The sequence below is a fragment of the Pelophylax lessonae genome (assembly GCF_965119305.1).
Source record: "Pelophylax lessonae genome assembly, chromosome: 7".
In the NCBI taxonomy this organism is placed as follows: Eukaryota; Metazoa; Chordata; class Amphibia; order Anura; family Ranidae; genus Pelophylax; species Pelophylax lessonae.
Window position 1 is genome coordinate 152,355,295 of NC_138774.1, and position 16,861 is coordinate 152,372,155.

At 40.3% G+C, this 16,861-nt stretch overlaps 1 protein-coding gene across 2 annotated transcripts in view; it reads left to right on the top strand.

Annotated features, from left to right (window-relative positions):
• Positions 1 to 16,861, top strand: part of CAPN6 (calpain 6) — a 96,912-nt gene that overhangs the window by 41,978 nt on the left and 38,073 nt on the right. For both annotated transcript variants that reach the window (XM_082264321.1, XM_082264322.1), the window contains exons 6-9: positions 673 to 866; positions 2,987 to 3,064; positions 11,343 to 11,538; positions 14,161 to 14,283. In XM_082264321.1, coding sequence (XP_082120447.1) covers positions 673 to 866; positions 2,987 to 3,064; positions 11,343 to 11,538; positions 14,161 to 14,283 — 591 coding nt within the window. The remainder of the gene's footprint in view (positions 1 to 672; positions 867 to 2,986; positions 3,065 to 11,342; positions 11,539 to 14,160; positions 14,284 to 16,861) is intronic.

Sequence of the window (16,861 nt, forward strand, 5' to 3'; positions counted from 1 at the left end):
TGCATTCCTGGATAAGTCCCAGAGGACCTGTTTGCTAATTTTTTTATATGCATAGTATAGATTTCTTGCGAGCATGGGATAAACCCTTCTTTTCTATTGAGATATTGTGCACAATATGTGCTGTACCCTGTTCTTCTAGTGTGATACTTTCACTATTTGGGGAAATTTAACCAAGGACACATCGGCATTAATCCACCTGGGTAATTTGTTGTGCCAAAATGAATGAAGCACCTGCGAAAGTTCTGGTTCTGATAGCAGCTTGTGTGCTAAATTCAGTTAGTTTCTAAAATGCGCCACTTTGTATTTGTACAAACATTGTATATGCATACATTGTCTATGCAATTGCAATGCCTGGGACAAATTCAAAATAAAATACTAACTGTTTGTATCTTACGAAAGTGGAGCTAATTAAGACTAACCCTGTTTTGGTGTACAGAGAGAGATCTTGGCATGGACAGATTTTGCAAACGTGTCTCGCATGCATTTTAAAAGTGGCGCAGCATGAGCTAAATTTAAGCACCAGTACTAGACAGGTCTGCGTCACTTTAAGAGCGCACATGAGACACTTTTTCAAAATTTGTCTGCACCAGTCTTTATGATTTCCAAGGAATGTTTTCTATGTAATGATATTAAAACAAACCAATGCTCATATTTATACTGCTTCATTCTTAGGCTCCTTCCTACAGTGACAGGGAGAAAGTCACACCTTTAGGACTTGTTAAAGGTCATGCATACTCTTTAACAAATATAAAAAAAGTGACATTGGGCGAGAAGACTCTTTGCTTTGGAAAGACTACTAAACTGTTTATGGTTAGAATGAGGAATCCGTGGGGAAAGAGAGAGTGGAGAGGTGCATGGAATGATGAGTAAGTATAACCTAGTGGGGTGCATTTATTAACATTAAACAATGAATATTAATTTGCAACAACCTACCTACCTAGCTTGTAGGTTTTCATTTTCCTACCTGTACTCTAAAACAACTGTCAAAATTCTGTAAACATAACAACAGACAACAAGCTAGAAACACCACCAACTGGAATGTACCGTTTAATTGGACAACTATTTTGCAAATTAGGTTTATTGTTGATAAATGTAAAGCTATGCACTTGGGGGCTAAGAATAAGAATGCATCCTACATACTAGGGGGATTACAACTGGAGGAATCAATGGTATAGAAGGATCAGGTTTTGGTAGATCATAAGCTTAATAATAGCATGCAGTGTCAAGCTGCGGCTTCCAAAGCGAGCAAAATCCTTTCTTGTATTAAGAGAGGCATGGACTCCAAAGAGAGAGATATTATTTTACACCTGTGCAAATCATTAGTAAAAGTTCATCTGGAATATACTGTTCAGTTTTGGGCACCAGTTCTCAAAAAGGATATCAGGGAAACTGAAAAAGTGCAGAGAAGGGCAACCAAACTGACAAAAAGCATAGAGGAGCTCAGCTATGAGGAAAGATTAGAGGAAGTGAATTTATTCTCTCTTGAGAAGAGGAGATACAGGGGGATATGATCAACACATGCATAAGGGGTCTACAGTATATAGTGAACTCGGTGTTGAGTTATTCACTTTAAGGTTATCACAGAGGACAAGGAGGCACTCTTTACATCTAGAGGAAAAGCGATTTCATCTCCAAATACGGAAAGGCAGATAGTACAGGCTAATTTGATATTTTAAGATTGTATTCCTCATTATGTATCCTATTCAGAAGATAGTACACATTGAGACCATTTGACCTTAAGGAGAACAGATGAGCAGTGCTGTTGTTATATGCACTAACTTTTAATGTTTTAGCTCTAAGAGGAGTTCCAAGGTCTAAATTTCACTGGAATAGATTATCATTGTCCTTTCTATTTTAGTTTAATCCTCTTTTGATGCAGTAATGACTGTTTACACTGGTACCTCCATCTATTATAGGATACAACGCTGCCTCTTCTCCTGAGGAAGTGTTCTTGGACCATGAAACGCGTAGAGATTTTTTAGACGCAGCTGTTTCTTATCTTACAACGTTTTATAATTGCTGTCATCATCAATTACTACATTATATGTATCATGATTATGTATAGTTATTGTTAATATTTTTTTGTACATACATGAAATGTCCTTATCCATGCACATATATGCATTATTATATTTATGCAGGTGTATGTAATTGCTACCATTTATGTTAATTTTTAACAATATTTCATAATAAAAATTAAAAATACAATTTTTTTATATTCATTTTTATCTTTTCTCGCCTCATATAAAGTCCCAACATCCCCTCTTGTGCTTTACAGGAATTCAACTATTTCTATCTGCATGTATTTTACTGCTGCCATTACTATGGCAATTATATAATTAATTACCCTTTTTTTTACTTGTTTATTTAGTTGCTATTACCATGGCAACTTTATATATTTAGTTGCTACTATCATGGCAACTTTGCATGATTAAGTTATTTTTCCATTTTACCATTTCCATACCCATCCCCCTCCCTATACATCATTTTACACATTATATTTTTTCCCCTTCCCCTCCCCCATTTTTCTTGGGTCTAAATTTCACTGAGATGCTATGGGTAAAAACTAACATAACAAGGCCAGAGCTTCTTCAACCAAAGATAAAGTGTCTATATGGGTTAGAAGTGCATTGTTTAGGAAGTGCCCAGGGATATATGTTTTTCTAAATCCTGCTGGGAACAGGCACTAACATGCAGACTATGAAGACAGTTCATATCTCCCAGCTGACTTGACAATACAGTAGAATCCCTGTGAACCAACTAAGGTACAGGAGTCTGCACTGGTCTACGTTGGCTGTTATCCCCTGTAGTCACAGCTAGGATGTTTGGATTAGAAAAGATGGCAATGCTGCTTAGCTGATGGTGAATATTCATGAAACTGGACATACAAAATACTGAACATTTTGCATTTTGGGGTATTTATAATTTTTATACACAAATGATAACAATAATATCTAATATTGTTTTCTTTTTTTTATTTTTGAAGTTCTGAAGAATGGAACAAAGTTAGCAGATCTGAGAAAGAGAAGCTTGGGCTTACTGTGCGAAATGATGGCGAGTTCTGGTGAGAGATTTATGCATGCCACTGATATACTGAATTAGAGATGCAAAAATTAACCTTGGAATTCAACTGGGTGTGTAACATTCAGCATCTAGAATTGGGACCAACAATAGGGCTTTTTAAAGGTCGATTAGTCAATCGTAAGTAAATCACTCATCTTTGTATCAGTCACTAATGCAAGGGATAGAGCTTATCATTAAAGCATCCTGGTGGCCATTAAAAACTAAATCAAAACTAAATAACTAAAAATGAATATTTGTATAGCATAATAGTCATCTCCAGGTGTCCCCATGCATGGGAAAACACCATGGGTCTCTTGTATTCTAGGAAGCTTTTGAAGGCAAATATCAATGCATTTTTTCTGGTCCAGAGCCCCAACCAACACCTCCATACTTCAGCACTGCACTATTGGTAAAGATAGTAAGTCTCGGGAGCTGGATAGGGAGTAACCAGGCTCCCAGCTAGGACAGCTGACCATTCTTTGTACACCTGGGCACCCATGAATTTAGGTACTCAGGGTGCTGTGTATAAAATCTGACCCAGGATCCCAGTGGCTGGAAACTATATTGGTAACTATATTCTTTTTTTTTTATGGGGACCATTGATTTCCTTTGAGACATCCAGGGGAAATTTAGCAATTAATATGTAAAGTCTACAGCAGGTGTGTAACAGGTGAACTCTCTAGGAAAAAAATATTTTTTTTTTGTGTAGCGTACCTAAAAATTGCATGTAAGGTTTCCTGCAAGCAATTTGTTTTTATTTAGAAACCTTGTTATAACCCACCTGGATGTTAAGGCCTGGTTCAGACCTATGCATTTTTTTAGTGAATTTTCAGTTTTGCAGAAACACACTACAGTCCATTTGCCATGGTTTCCTGAGGGTCACGTTCACACCTGTGCATTTTATGGAACTGGCCAGGGACTTTCCTCTGGTTTTTGGTTCCAAAGAATTTTATTGATCAAAAACGTGTGTTAAAAAAATGCAAAATTCACCTGGAATATGTAAACTGCAACCTGCATAGGTGTGAACCAGGCTTAAATGTATAGTCTAGCACATTGCTGTTGTCCAAATCCAATTCTACAGCTGTGACGCTTAGATGGATAGTGCCGAGGCCCCACTATGATGGGTTTGGAATAAACAAGCAAGGATTGCCTATATTGCAACCATTTGGCGCTGGACCCTGCGAATATGAAACCGTGCTCAGTAATGATGGACCAGGCTGTTTCCAGTAGCGTGTTGTACAGGTCCAAAGAGATTGATTACAAGAAAGGGGGATTGAGTCCCTGAGGATCTACTTAGACATTGCCTGCCATGATGGGTTAAGGTTGGATCTTGGTCTTCCCAGACAGATCCTGTAGCAAGATTGATAAGTCCCTGTAAGCCTATTTTGGTGTTAATTTTGTGCTGCTTTTGAATTCATGTGTATTTCTCCTTTCCCTCACTAGGGTGCATTTGTTATGCTGGCTATGGGTCCTCAAGCTGTATGTGTGTGCCCTTTCTCTTTTTCCCTCTAGAGGGTGTGTGCTACTGTATAGGTAGCCTGTGTTTTATTGTGTGCAGCCTACAGTGCCCCTGGCTATCACTTTCTGTGAAGCTTCCAGCCGAGACGAGCGCAGCCCCGAGCGAGCACCGCTTCACAGGAAGTCTCCTCAGCCACACAGGATTACAATTGTACCAAGGCTTGTTTTATCTACTAAAATGTGAGTGTTACTCTTACTTTTATTTAATAAACAACCTAAACGGGATTACACTATTTTGAGTCTTCCTTCCCTATGGTTCTATATCTCACTGGCTCATCTGGGGGAGATCGATTTCCAACCAGCCCCAAGGATACAGATCTTATTCCATACCGGACATAGCGTGTTTGACCCACATGCAGTACTGCTAGTGGGTCCTGGCAGTCTGGTAAGTGGAATTATCCATAGGGAGTGGATCTTTACAAGAATGCACCTTATTTTGGCACGGATTCGCACGGATCTGCATAATAGGAAGCACCTAAGCACTTTTTGCACTTTTACTGGCTATTTGCTTAAAGAATTGAACTGTTTTTGGGACTTTATATATATTTTTATATTTTTAGATCTTATATTTTCATATATATTGATTTATGCACATGTAATTTGGCCTATTTGCACCATTATTTATATGTGGTTTGCACTATTTTATAGGCACTTTGGAAGTTATGCACTTTAGGGTGAAGATGCAATAGTTGAAGTTTTATTAGTTTTGCACGTTTACATATATATTTTTTACATACTGTATTTGTCACTTTATACCCATTTTGCGCTGTGCACTATTACTTTTGTCATTTAAAATTCCTACATTTTTGAGCAGCAGCACTTTGGGATTTAATTACACATCCATAGCGCAGAGATATTATTTGGTTTGAAGAAGGAGGATTTGTCATCCGATTGCTGAGTTTAGACAATGAACTCGCTGGTATGATCGCCCCTATTAGGCAAGGTAGTAAGAAGCACTCTCCCTCTCCTGTTCCCTCAACTTTTTTTCAGGAATGATTACGTAGATGACAGGGTGATAGTGGATGTGAGTAGCTGGACGTAGAAGGGTCAGTTGTTTCCGCATCTGTGTAGCCTTAGACTGAGGAACCTTAGATTCAAGGTGTTTTTCAGGTCCAAAGGAGCCTAGTGAAGTCACTATCTTTTTCTTTGGCTGGGACTGTCATGCAGTAGCAGCATTTTAGTGCCTTTTAGAGTCTTAAGCTGCGTACACACAGGCCAAAAATTGGCCGAAAACGGTCAGTTCGGTAGGAACTGACCGACTTTCGGCCTATATGTACAGCTCCCTATACAGAAGAAGCAGCTCTCACGACCGGCTTCTGTCAAACAAACATACTGGAAAACCAGCACCTGATCAGCGCTCACAGCCAATGACTGCTGTTTTTGCCGAAGGATATTTAATCTTATTTGTTTGTGTTTGCCTCCCTTTTTTCCCAGGCCTCAGTTGCTGGGAGTGCTTCACACATTTATTGTGGTTCTGGCTGTCAAGATGTATTTGAAAGTGTCTCCTGCAATCAGGCAGCTGGATTCATTGTTCATTCTTCCCAAAGGTCCTAGTAAGGGGGAGGCGATTACAATGGCTTGAAGGATAAGGTTTCTTCTTTTCAAGTGAAGGCTCGTTCTAACAGAAGTGTTGGAGCTTCCTGGGCTATCCGTGACCAGGCATCAGTGGCTTAGGTTTGTAAGGTTGCAACCTAGGCTTCAGTAGACACCCTTAAAAGGTTTTTACCAGGTGGATGCAAGGACTGCTGAGGATACTCATTTTGGCACAGTGTTTTGCAGGCTGCTGAGTGGTTTCTGTGGGCCTGAGGCCGGGTGTCTACTGTGTCCCCCTTCCCTCATGTATTGCTTTGGGACATCCCAAATAGTCATGATTTATAGCCTGCTCTGTGTCCTTTAATGTACGAGAAAGAAATCAGGATTGTTGTACTTACCTAAAAAATCCACTTTTTGGAGTACATCACAGGACACAAGGTCTCTCCCCTCTTTCTGGAAGTTCATTACTTGCTACAAAACTGAAGAGCTTCCTGAGTATGAAGGGGTTATCGAGGGGGAATTCCTGTCTATTTATTTTGCTATTGTCCATTCACCTATACGGTAGGTGGCACATAACCCAGGTAGTCAAGAGTTATAGCCTGCTCACGCAATGTACTCCAAGAAATTGATTTCACAGATAAATACAAAAATCCAATTTTTAGAAGGTAAGGGTTTACATATATTTTAAACAGGCCTTTTTATAAAGGTTTTGTCTATAGGCTTTAAAGCGTTCACTTGAGGAGAGGTTCACCTAGAGGTTGCTAGGCAATACTGCCTGCCACTTTAATTTGTTTACCCAAGAGTATAAATAGGGGTTTTGAGCCTGTAGCCTTGGTCAGAGTCAATGGTAAGAGGCCCTCGTGGGAGTTCCAGAAAATGTTGACTTTTAGTGGAAGTGCCTCCCCCTTTGGAGGAACATGTACTGTTCCTTCCCCATTGTAGGTCATGTGTTTGAGCAATTTGTTGAGAGGATACCCATATGTGAGCAGAGAGATCTGAACTGTTATAATGCAGAACTCTAAACCTTGTGGTAATGAACCTCTTAAACTATGTCATGCACTGTTATGACCTTATTTGAAAGGGTTGTTGCGATACCTGTTTGCACAGGTAAAAGAAAAGTTCCATCAAGAAGAAACCGACTCCAGTCAATCCAGTGGAGTCAATGGTAGCCTATACCTGAGGAATAAGAAGTAAGTGTGAGGACTGGCTCAGTCAGGGGTCAAGTGGTGAACAAGAGAAGGAGTGGCAGCCTGCGTGGCAGTGGTGACAAATCCTCTATCTGGGCCGTGCACCTTGAAATTTGGTTTCCAAGGTATATTTGATCTGGGTGCATGGCACAGCCCCACGACAGACCCAACCTGGAACCACAGGAATGGGGACCCATACAATTTAGTTGTGATGCACAAAGCTGTATTTAGGCTTAAATTAAAGAATACATTACCCCAACATGTCATATTCCTGATATGTTCCTGCTTTACCATGTACTTGTATGAAAATGTAGCCTGTTCGCTTTGTATTGCTTCCTTTGTGTGAAATACCTGGTGTTCATGCCACCCTCTCTGCTTTCCTATTACAAACTGACCACATAAGGCATGAGAGCACAGTGTGGTCAATTTTCTAGCTGTGCTGGGAACTCAGCCTGCTTTCCTTCAATAATTAAACTTGTGCTGACATGCCCACTCCCACCCCCTGCATAGCCAACCACTGGGATCATTGGGAAGACCGATGTGCTGCTGTTTCTCCTCCCCTAGCTGTCTGAGCTTCTTATGCAGCTGGGAAGAGAGGGTATGTGATTACTTATAAAGAAGGGAAAAAAGTTTTTTATAATGCTTTTATATATATATATATATATATATATATATATATATATATATATATATACACAAATGTCTTTTATTTCTGTTTTAACCACTTAACGACCAGCCACGTAGATCTACGTCGGCTGACTTTGAGTGGTTATACCGGGATGATGCCTCTAGCTAGAGCCATCATCCCGGTACCGTTGTTTGAAGCCGGCGGTCGGCTTTCCGTCGGTAATGATCGATGTGGCTCGGGAGCCGCTCGATCGTTACCCGGGGGGCGGGAGGGGACGTCCCCCCCCCCTCCCGCCGCCTTCCGCGGCTTTGCTCGGGGCTCCCGTCCCACCGGGAGCCCCGAGCACCCAGCCGGCACGTCCGCAGGCTGGATGGAGTCCCGATGAATGCCGGAAACGGCATCGATCGGGTCTCCGATGACGTAACCCGGAGGCGGCGTCCATGACGTCACATCCGGGTTACTGTGCCGCAAAAGGCGGCAGATTTAAAAAACGTCTGTATGCAAAAATGCCGTTTTTGGCGTTTTGCATACAGGGAAGTGTAGTGGAGGGGTCTAGGGTCTTTTAGACCCTCGATCCCTCCATAAAGTGTACCTGTCACTACATATTGGTGTCACAAGGGATGTTTACATTGCTTGTGACAGCAATAAAAGTGATCAGATTTTTTTTTTTTAAAAACCTGTAATAAAGTTTAAAAAAAAGAAAAAATAAATAGGAAAAAAAAAAAAAAATAATAATTTAGCCGCCCCCGTCACCGTTAGCTCGCGCACAAAAAAAAAACGTATACGCAAGTCGAGCCGCAAATGAAATCACTGTTCAAACCACACATGTGAGGTATCGCCGCGATCGCCAGAGCGTGGGCAATAATTTAAAAAAAAGAGCTACACTCTAACTCTAAACTGGTAACCGTTAAATAAATTTAAATCGTCGCAGATTGAGATCTCTATTGACCGTAGTTTGTCGCCATCCCACGGGGGGGCGCAATTTTAAACCGTAACATGTTTGGTATCTATTTACTCGGCGTGACATGTTCTTTCACAATATACAAAAAAAATGGGCTAACTTTACTGTTTAGTATTTTTTAAAATTAGTGAAATGTGATTTTTCAAATTTTTTCCAAAAAAATGGCGTTTTAAAGACCGCTGCGCAAATACCGCGTGACAAAAAATTTTGCAATGACCGACATTTTATTCTCCAGAGTCTTTGCTAAAAAAATATATATAATGTTTGGGGGTTCTAAGTAGTTTTCTAGGAAAAAATACTGGTTTTAACTTGTGAACAAAAAGTGTCCGAAATAGGGCTGGGGGTAAAGTGGTTAAACTGTATAGGTTAAATTTCCAGTGTCCGGCCAGGCCATAGGGTCTCGCTGCTGCTCTGTTATGCCTAGGCATGGTTTTTCTGATGGGGGAATTCTCGATAAATGGCTACTATTACACCAAGCTGAAGATACGCAAATGTATTAGATGTCTGCTTCTCTTTTTCCCAGTCATATTGCTATACAAACATTGTTATTTGCTTGTTATATCCTGGCATGCTGTATTTTGTACTACTTTTATCATAATAAACATACTTTTGAAAAAAAAAAAAAAACTGAATGGGTTTATTTGTATACACATTAAAATATGAATAAAAGTCAAAGCCATGCACAATTAGTACAGGTAAATTTAGTTCATCCTAAAAGGGTTATGTCACAATAACAGCTGATACAATAATCTGTATTCATAACAAAAAGAACCACTCATGTGCAATCAAAAATAGAATATCACACAAAATATGGCTGGGGGTGTGGTTGGCTCAAATCTCAAGTTTCCCAGAATGAATTCTGATTTTTCAGGAGCTCTGATGGAAAAAATCTAGATATACACAAAAACATATTAGAAATAAGCGTAATAACACATATTACAATGTATTCAGGCCCAGTACCTACCTGACAAAGGCTGTTTTCCACCAATCTTGCTGCAGTTCATTTATTTAGGCCCCTTGTGGGGGAACTGACTTATCAACCATTGTAAGGGGGCACTACAAGCTGATGATGGAAGTTGTGAAAAGATGTGTCACAATAAACCATGTCCTTTAGGAACACCCACTTTTCACTATACTTTCAAATTACTGCGGCACCAAGTCACACTTTCCTTGTTACTTTTTCTACTGCCCACAGGGCACTGTACATAATATGAAAGGGCCACATGGTTGAATTTGTGGCCCTTTCATATTATGTGGCTCCCAGTCCATCCCTGGCTGTAGTACAGTGAGATTAAAAAAGCACAGTTAATGCACATTTGTGTTGGTTAAAAAATCATTAGGGAGCCCCTGAAAAACAACCCACACCATAATCCCCCCTCCACAAAATGATTTGGACCAGTGCACAAAGCAAGGCCCATAAAGACATGGATGAGCGAGTTTGGGGTGGAGGAACTTGACTGGCTTGACTTCAACCCAATAGAACACCTTTGGGATGAATTAGAGCGCAGTCTGCGAGCCAGGCCTTCTTGTTCTACATCAGTGCCTGACCTCACAAATGCACTTCTTGAAGAATGGTCGAACATTCCCATAGACACACTCCTAAACCTTGAGGACAGCCTTCCCAGAAGAGTTTAAGCTGTTATAGCTGCAAAGGGTGGGCCAACTCAATATTGAACTCTACGGACTAGAGATGGGATGCCATTAAAGTTCATGTGCGTGTAAAGGCAGGTGTCCCAATACTTTTGGTAGTATAGTGTATATTTTTAAAAGCAACTAGAGTATTAAAATTTGGCTTGGCATCAGCCTTTAGAAATCTATTATAAAGTAGAGTTTAAAATTGGAGAGGGGGAAGCAGCACAATGAGCCAATTGGTTGTACTGCAGGGTTGCATAGTAGCAAGGGATATGCTAATAGGAAGTTAAAACAAAGTGACTGGAAAATAAGCTTATCACTTTGCTGCTTCTCCTTCACTTCAAATACACACTTGGGGTGGGACAAGACCTACTTTTATTACTGCAGAAGAAAAAAAGTCAGGTCTTAGGGTTAGCTGTGCTATCTAACAGGACTGTGTAAATCTCTGAACTGGATGTGCAGAAATATAAATTCTTTGGCGGGGAAAACATTTCTCTGTGTATTTGGCCGCTTGCCTGGAATTTTGTTTTAAAGAATCCTCTAAAGGAAATGTATAGCGTTTTCAATATATTTATTTATTTTTTTCCCTTAAAACACATGATGAATTTTTTTTACATGTATCCTTGGGGTGCTGTAGAATTCTACAATTGTCATTTAAGAGAGACTGTCTAATAAGATTAAAGTATTTATACATATACTAACATTTTTTTTGTGTGGTGATCATTCATGCAAATAAATTGCCAAGTTTAGAGAAAACCTATGAACAGATGAGTTAGACACTTTAAACCGTTAGTATTTGTTTATTTTTTCGCTAATGTAGGATGACTTTTGAGGATTGGTGTAAAAATTTCTCCAGTGCCGATGTGTGCCATGTAATAAACACCTCATTACTCAGCCAACACAAGACATGGGAAAAGGGAGAAGCACATGGAAAATGGACGGTAAATACAGACGCTTTGCTGAATCGCTCTGGAGGATGCTTCAATAACAAAAGTACTTTCCTTCAGAATCCGCAGGTGACTGAGATCTTGACTAGACTAGTTTTCATGATGTTTGAAAGGGATAGCATGCAGGCGCGTGAGGTTTTATGCTATTGGCTTGTCACATAACTTGTCAACATTCTTCTAGCACAGCCATGCTCAACCCTGGTTCCATTGAACACTAGGGTTCCCCCAGAGGTTGCTAGGTGTCCTCAAGCTGTGGTTATTTTCCTCCAGTTTGATAGTGTCTGCACAGTCTTGGGGCCAATGCGACTTGAAAGAGCCGGCTGCATGACACCAATGCTAAAAAAAAAAAAATAGTCTCATTGCACTCTAAGTTTAGGCTCATCAAACCCTAAATCCGGGAATAGGAATCCATGGCCAAAAGGGACTTTAAGATGTAACAGAGAGGCATTCTTCTCACTGTCCACCAATGTGGGGTGATTTTTCCCACTAACTTCCTATAAATTGATTTTAGCATGCGTTCCCCTAGGCCTAAAAATTATTTCAAGGGTTCCTTGTGGAAAAAGGTTGAGAGACTATTTTATCATGTGCAAATTCATTGAATCATCCTTCTCTGCAGTCCTTTTGGGGCAAAAATTAATTACCGACCAATACCCTTATAGTGGGTATTTCTTTTTCTTCTCTTCCTCAGATCACATTTCTCCCCGGGAGTTGCAAGCCCCCCGTGCCGCATAACTATTGGGCTGAGACCACTGGTACTCTCTCTGCTCCCCCTTTCACCTGGGGTTTCTCAGGATGACTCTCTCTTTTTATTCGGCCTTACGTCTCCTTCCGCTTTGCTCCTGGGGACGGGTAGGGTTGGTATTACATCCCTGTTTCCTCCCCTTGAAGGCAGGCATAGAGTGACGCAGGTGTGTTGGTCTGGTTTCCTGTGATGTTGTGTGTTGGTTGACATGGCCACATGTACGGAGACATCGGGAGGCTCCGGAGCTCCGCAGCACAATCTTGTGCTGGTGTTGTGCACCGCCTCCTCTACATGGTCCCACGCATGGGCGGTAACAACACTGGCGGGCGCGGCTAACATTCTCCCAGCTGAGTGCCGCCCCACGCCATCACTGCCTTTATCAGCCTTGCTATTTGGATGGGAATGTCCTCCCTACCAGTTTGAGCCCAATAGTGGATTTCCACCACTGTGATACTGGAGGGGAGGGGTCACATTAATGCTGGGGGTATTAAGCCCAGCCTTTACTTCTTAGCTACCATCATTCTGGTGGATGGGTCTGAACGTGGGGATCATGTTGCTTTGTTCATAGGGGCACACCAGGTAAATATCATTCCACACTCTCATAATCACTATCAATTACTGCAACATCCTATGTGGATGATTGAGACACAATCTTTTTCCTTTCTTTATTATGCATAAATGGTTTGTTTCTTTTTGTTTTCATTTATCACCCAAGTATTTAGCTCTGCTAGCACATTTATTTTGATCTTTGGTTTTGTTGGATTCCTTTTTGTTCACTTATGGACCGATATATTTAGGTTCTCCAATATGCTGTATTCACCTTTCTATTTCTTTTGTTATACGTCATTCATATGTCACTTGGTGATACTTGGTTACGCTGTTTTTTCTTAAACATGTGATTTGGCTTTATTTTCACCTTTTAATTAGGTATACAGTATTCACGCTTATGTTCACTTATATATCCATTTGGGGTATACAATATATAAAAGCTTGCACGATTACATTGTACCTTAGATTATCACCCCTTCTCACTTTTTTTGGAAATGGGATACACCCGGCTGCTCTTTAGTGTGGACATTTCCCTCTACCTTTCCCCACATGCCTTGCAATTTATTCAGGTCATTTTCCATTCCAGGATCCCTATAGACCCTCAATTGCAGGGGTCTTCAAACTATGGCCCACCATTTGTTCAGGAACTACAATTCCCATCATGCCTAGTCATGTCTGTGAATATCGGAGTTTTACAAGGCCTCATGGGATGTGTAGTTCCGCAACAGATGGAGGCCTGTAGTTTGAGGATCCCTGCTCTATTGCCTTCAACTGTGGTCTATGTGGTCTATGAAAACAACTGATTCCCCCCCCCCTCCACAACTCCTGGGGGAAACAGATGGACCTTTGTCTGGCACGACTGAGCGAGTCATTTTGAGAAGACACTTTTAATGTATGTGATTTTCCACGATATACTATGTAACAGTGAAGATCTTTTCAAACATTTTTAATGTAAGCCTGGATTCAGAGGGTGTTTTTTTTTGTTTTTTTTTTCTTGTTTCTAATTTGTCTGTAATTTCTAGATTTTCTTCTGTGCTTCTCCTGAGGAAGCAAGCTTTGACCTCGCAAAACGTGTAGAGAAGAAATCAGCACAAACTATCAATTTTGATGGAAAGCTTCTCACTTTAATTGTTCTTATGCTGCTTATTCTTGCATTTTTCGTAATTGGCAATTGTATATGACTACAGTATGTGTTCAAATGTATGTTGCACTGCTGGTTTGGATTAATACATTTTTCTTAATATTTTTTATATTAGTTCTTTTCTTATTGTGTCGGGGTGTTACTCACTAAAGTCCCTTGGGCAATGGTTTCTTTTTAGATTTAGAAAAAAAGTCATCTGTGTGTGTGTGTGTGTGTGTGTGTGTAAGACCAACTGCTAATGTCTTTTTCTTTTCAATAGTACATATTTGAAGTAGAAAAAGAGGAAGATGAAGTCCTTGTTTCCCTACAACAGGAAGATCAAAGAATTCACAGGAAGTCTGGCAAGGGAGACAGTTTTATTATAGGCTTTGAAATACTCAAGGTAAACATTATTTAGTATATTCCTAAAAAGTAAGTAAAGCCAAAACTTTTTGCTTGATTTGAATAAAGTAGAGCTTTATGCAAGTCAACGATTCTTAATCGTAGGTGAGAGCACTTTTGTGCGAGTCATCATTCACATCAGGCAATGCTTCTTGTGAAAAGCAAACCCAGAACTGGTGTGTGTTTTTTATAGGGCAGCTGTAACCAACACCTCCAATTTCATCTCATTGATTGGACTCCAGTTGGCTGACATCTCACTCCAATTAGTCATTAGTCTAGGGGTTCACATACTTTTTCCACCTGCACTGTGAATGTTTACATGGTGTGTTCAATAAAAACATGGCAACATTTCATTCTTTGTGTGTTATTAGTTTAAGCAAACTGTCTATTGTTGTGACTTAGATGATGATCAGATCACATTTTATGACCAATTTGTGCAGAAATCCATATCATTCCAAAGGGTTCACATGCTTTTTCTTGCAGCTGTGTGTATATATATATATATATAGATATATATATATCTATAGATAGATAGATAGATAGATAGATAGATAGATAGATAGATAGATAGATAGATAGATAGATAGATAGATAGAGCAACAGTGAAAATACTTCTTGCTTAGTACAGAATTGGGAGCTAGGACTCCAAATATTATATATATAAATATTTTTTTTTTTTTTCACAGAGAATAAAATGGCGATTGTTGCAATTTTTTATGTCACATGGTATTTGTGCAGCGGTTTTTCAAACGCTATTTTTTTAAAATAGACATTTAACAAATGTTAATGCAAGGAAACACAATATATAACCCAATTATTTGGTAGAATATAAACTATGATGGTACACCGAGTAAACCGATACCCAACATGTCACGCTTTAAAATTATGCACGCTCATGGAATGGCATCAAACTACAATACTTAAAAATCTCCATAGGCCACCCTTTATAGTTGCAGAAGAGGTATAGCACTAGAATTATTGCTCTCACTATAAGCACATGTGTAGCGCAAACACTGTTTACATATGCCTGTGCGACTTACATTTGCGTTTGCTTCTGCGTGCAAGCTCAGAGGGATGGGGGCACATTAAAGTTTTTTTCTTATACATTTATTTTACACTGTCCCTTTAATTTTTTTTTTCCATCACTTTTATGCCTATCACAAGGAATGTAAACATCCCTTGTGAAATAATTAAGGGATAATAGGTCAACTTTATGGAGAGATCATTGATGTGATGCATTAAAAAAGGAATGTGTTTTCTTCCCTCCTAGACTTGAAGTGATGTAATGATGTTGCTCCTGTCCTCCTGGATCTTAGAGTTGGGAAGAGATGATCTGGTCTCTCCTCAGCTCTGTGGACAGCCATGCAAACTGTAAGATGGTTTCCCAGGCTTGACAGTGAAAACGGTAGGCCTGAGAAACACCAGCAAGCTTCTAAAAGCGATCCAGCAGCTGACCAGTCGCTAGGATTGCTTTTGTAAGAAAGAGAATTGCAGGCTGAAAATGAATACAGGGTTTATGGCTGATAGGTTCAACCATAGCCTTGGTATACCACTTGAAAGCTGCAACATATACAGTATCTCACAAAAGTGAGTACACCCCTCGCATTTTTGTAAATATTTTATTATATCTTTTCATGTGACAACACTGAAGACATGGCACTTTGCTACAATGTAAATTGGTGAGTGTACAGCTTGTATAACAGTATAAATTAGCTGTCCCCTTAATATAATTCAACGTACAGCCATTAATGTCTAAACCACTGGAAAAAAAAAGTGAGTACACCCCTAAGTGAAAATGTCCAAATGGGGCCCTATTAGCCATCTTCCCTCCCCGGTGTCATGTGACTTGTTAGTGTTACAAGGTCTCAGGTGTGACTGGGGAGCAGGTGTGTTAAATTTGGCATTATCGTTCTCACTCTCTCATACTGGTCACTGGAAGTTCAACATGGTACCTCACGGCAAAGAACTCTCTGAGGATCTGAAAAAAAGATTTTTTGCTCTACATAAAGATGGCCTAGGTCTTAAGAAGATTGCAAAGACCCTGAAATTGAGCTGCAGCACTGTGGCCAAGACCATACAGCGGTTTAACAGGACAGGTTCCACTCAGAACAGGCCTCGCCATGGTCCACCAAAGAAGTGGATGGAGTGCATGTGCTCAGCCTCATATCCAGAGGTTGTCTTTGGGAAATAGTTGTATGAGTGCTTCCAGCATTGCTACAGAGGTTGAAGGGGTGGGGGGTCAGCCTGTCAGTGCTCAGACCATACGCTGTACACTGCATTAAATTGGTCTGCATGGCTGTCCTCCCAGAAGGAAGCCTCTTCTAAAGATGATGCACAAGAAAGCCCGCAAACAGTTTGCTGTAGACAAGCAGACTAAGGACATGGATTTCTGGAACCATGTTCTGTGGTCTGATGACACCAAGATAAACTTATTTGGTTCAGATGGTGTCGAGCGTGTGTGGAGGCAACCAGGTGAGGAGTACAAAGACAAGTGTGTCTTGCCTACAGTCAAGCATGGTGGTGGGAGTATCATGGTCTGGGGCATGAGTGCTGCCGGCACTGGGGAGCTACAGTTCATT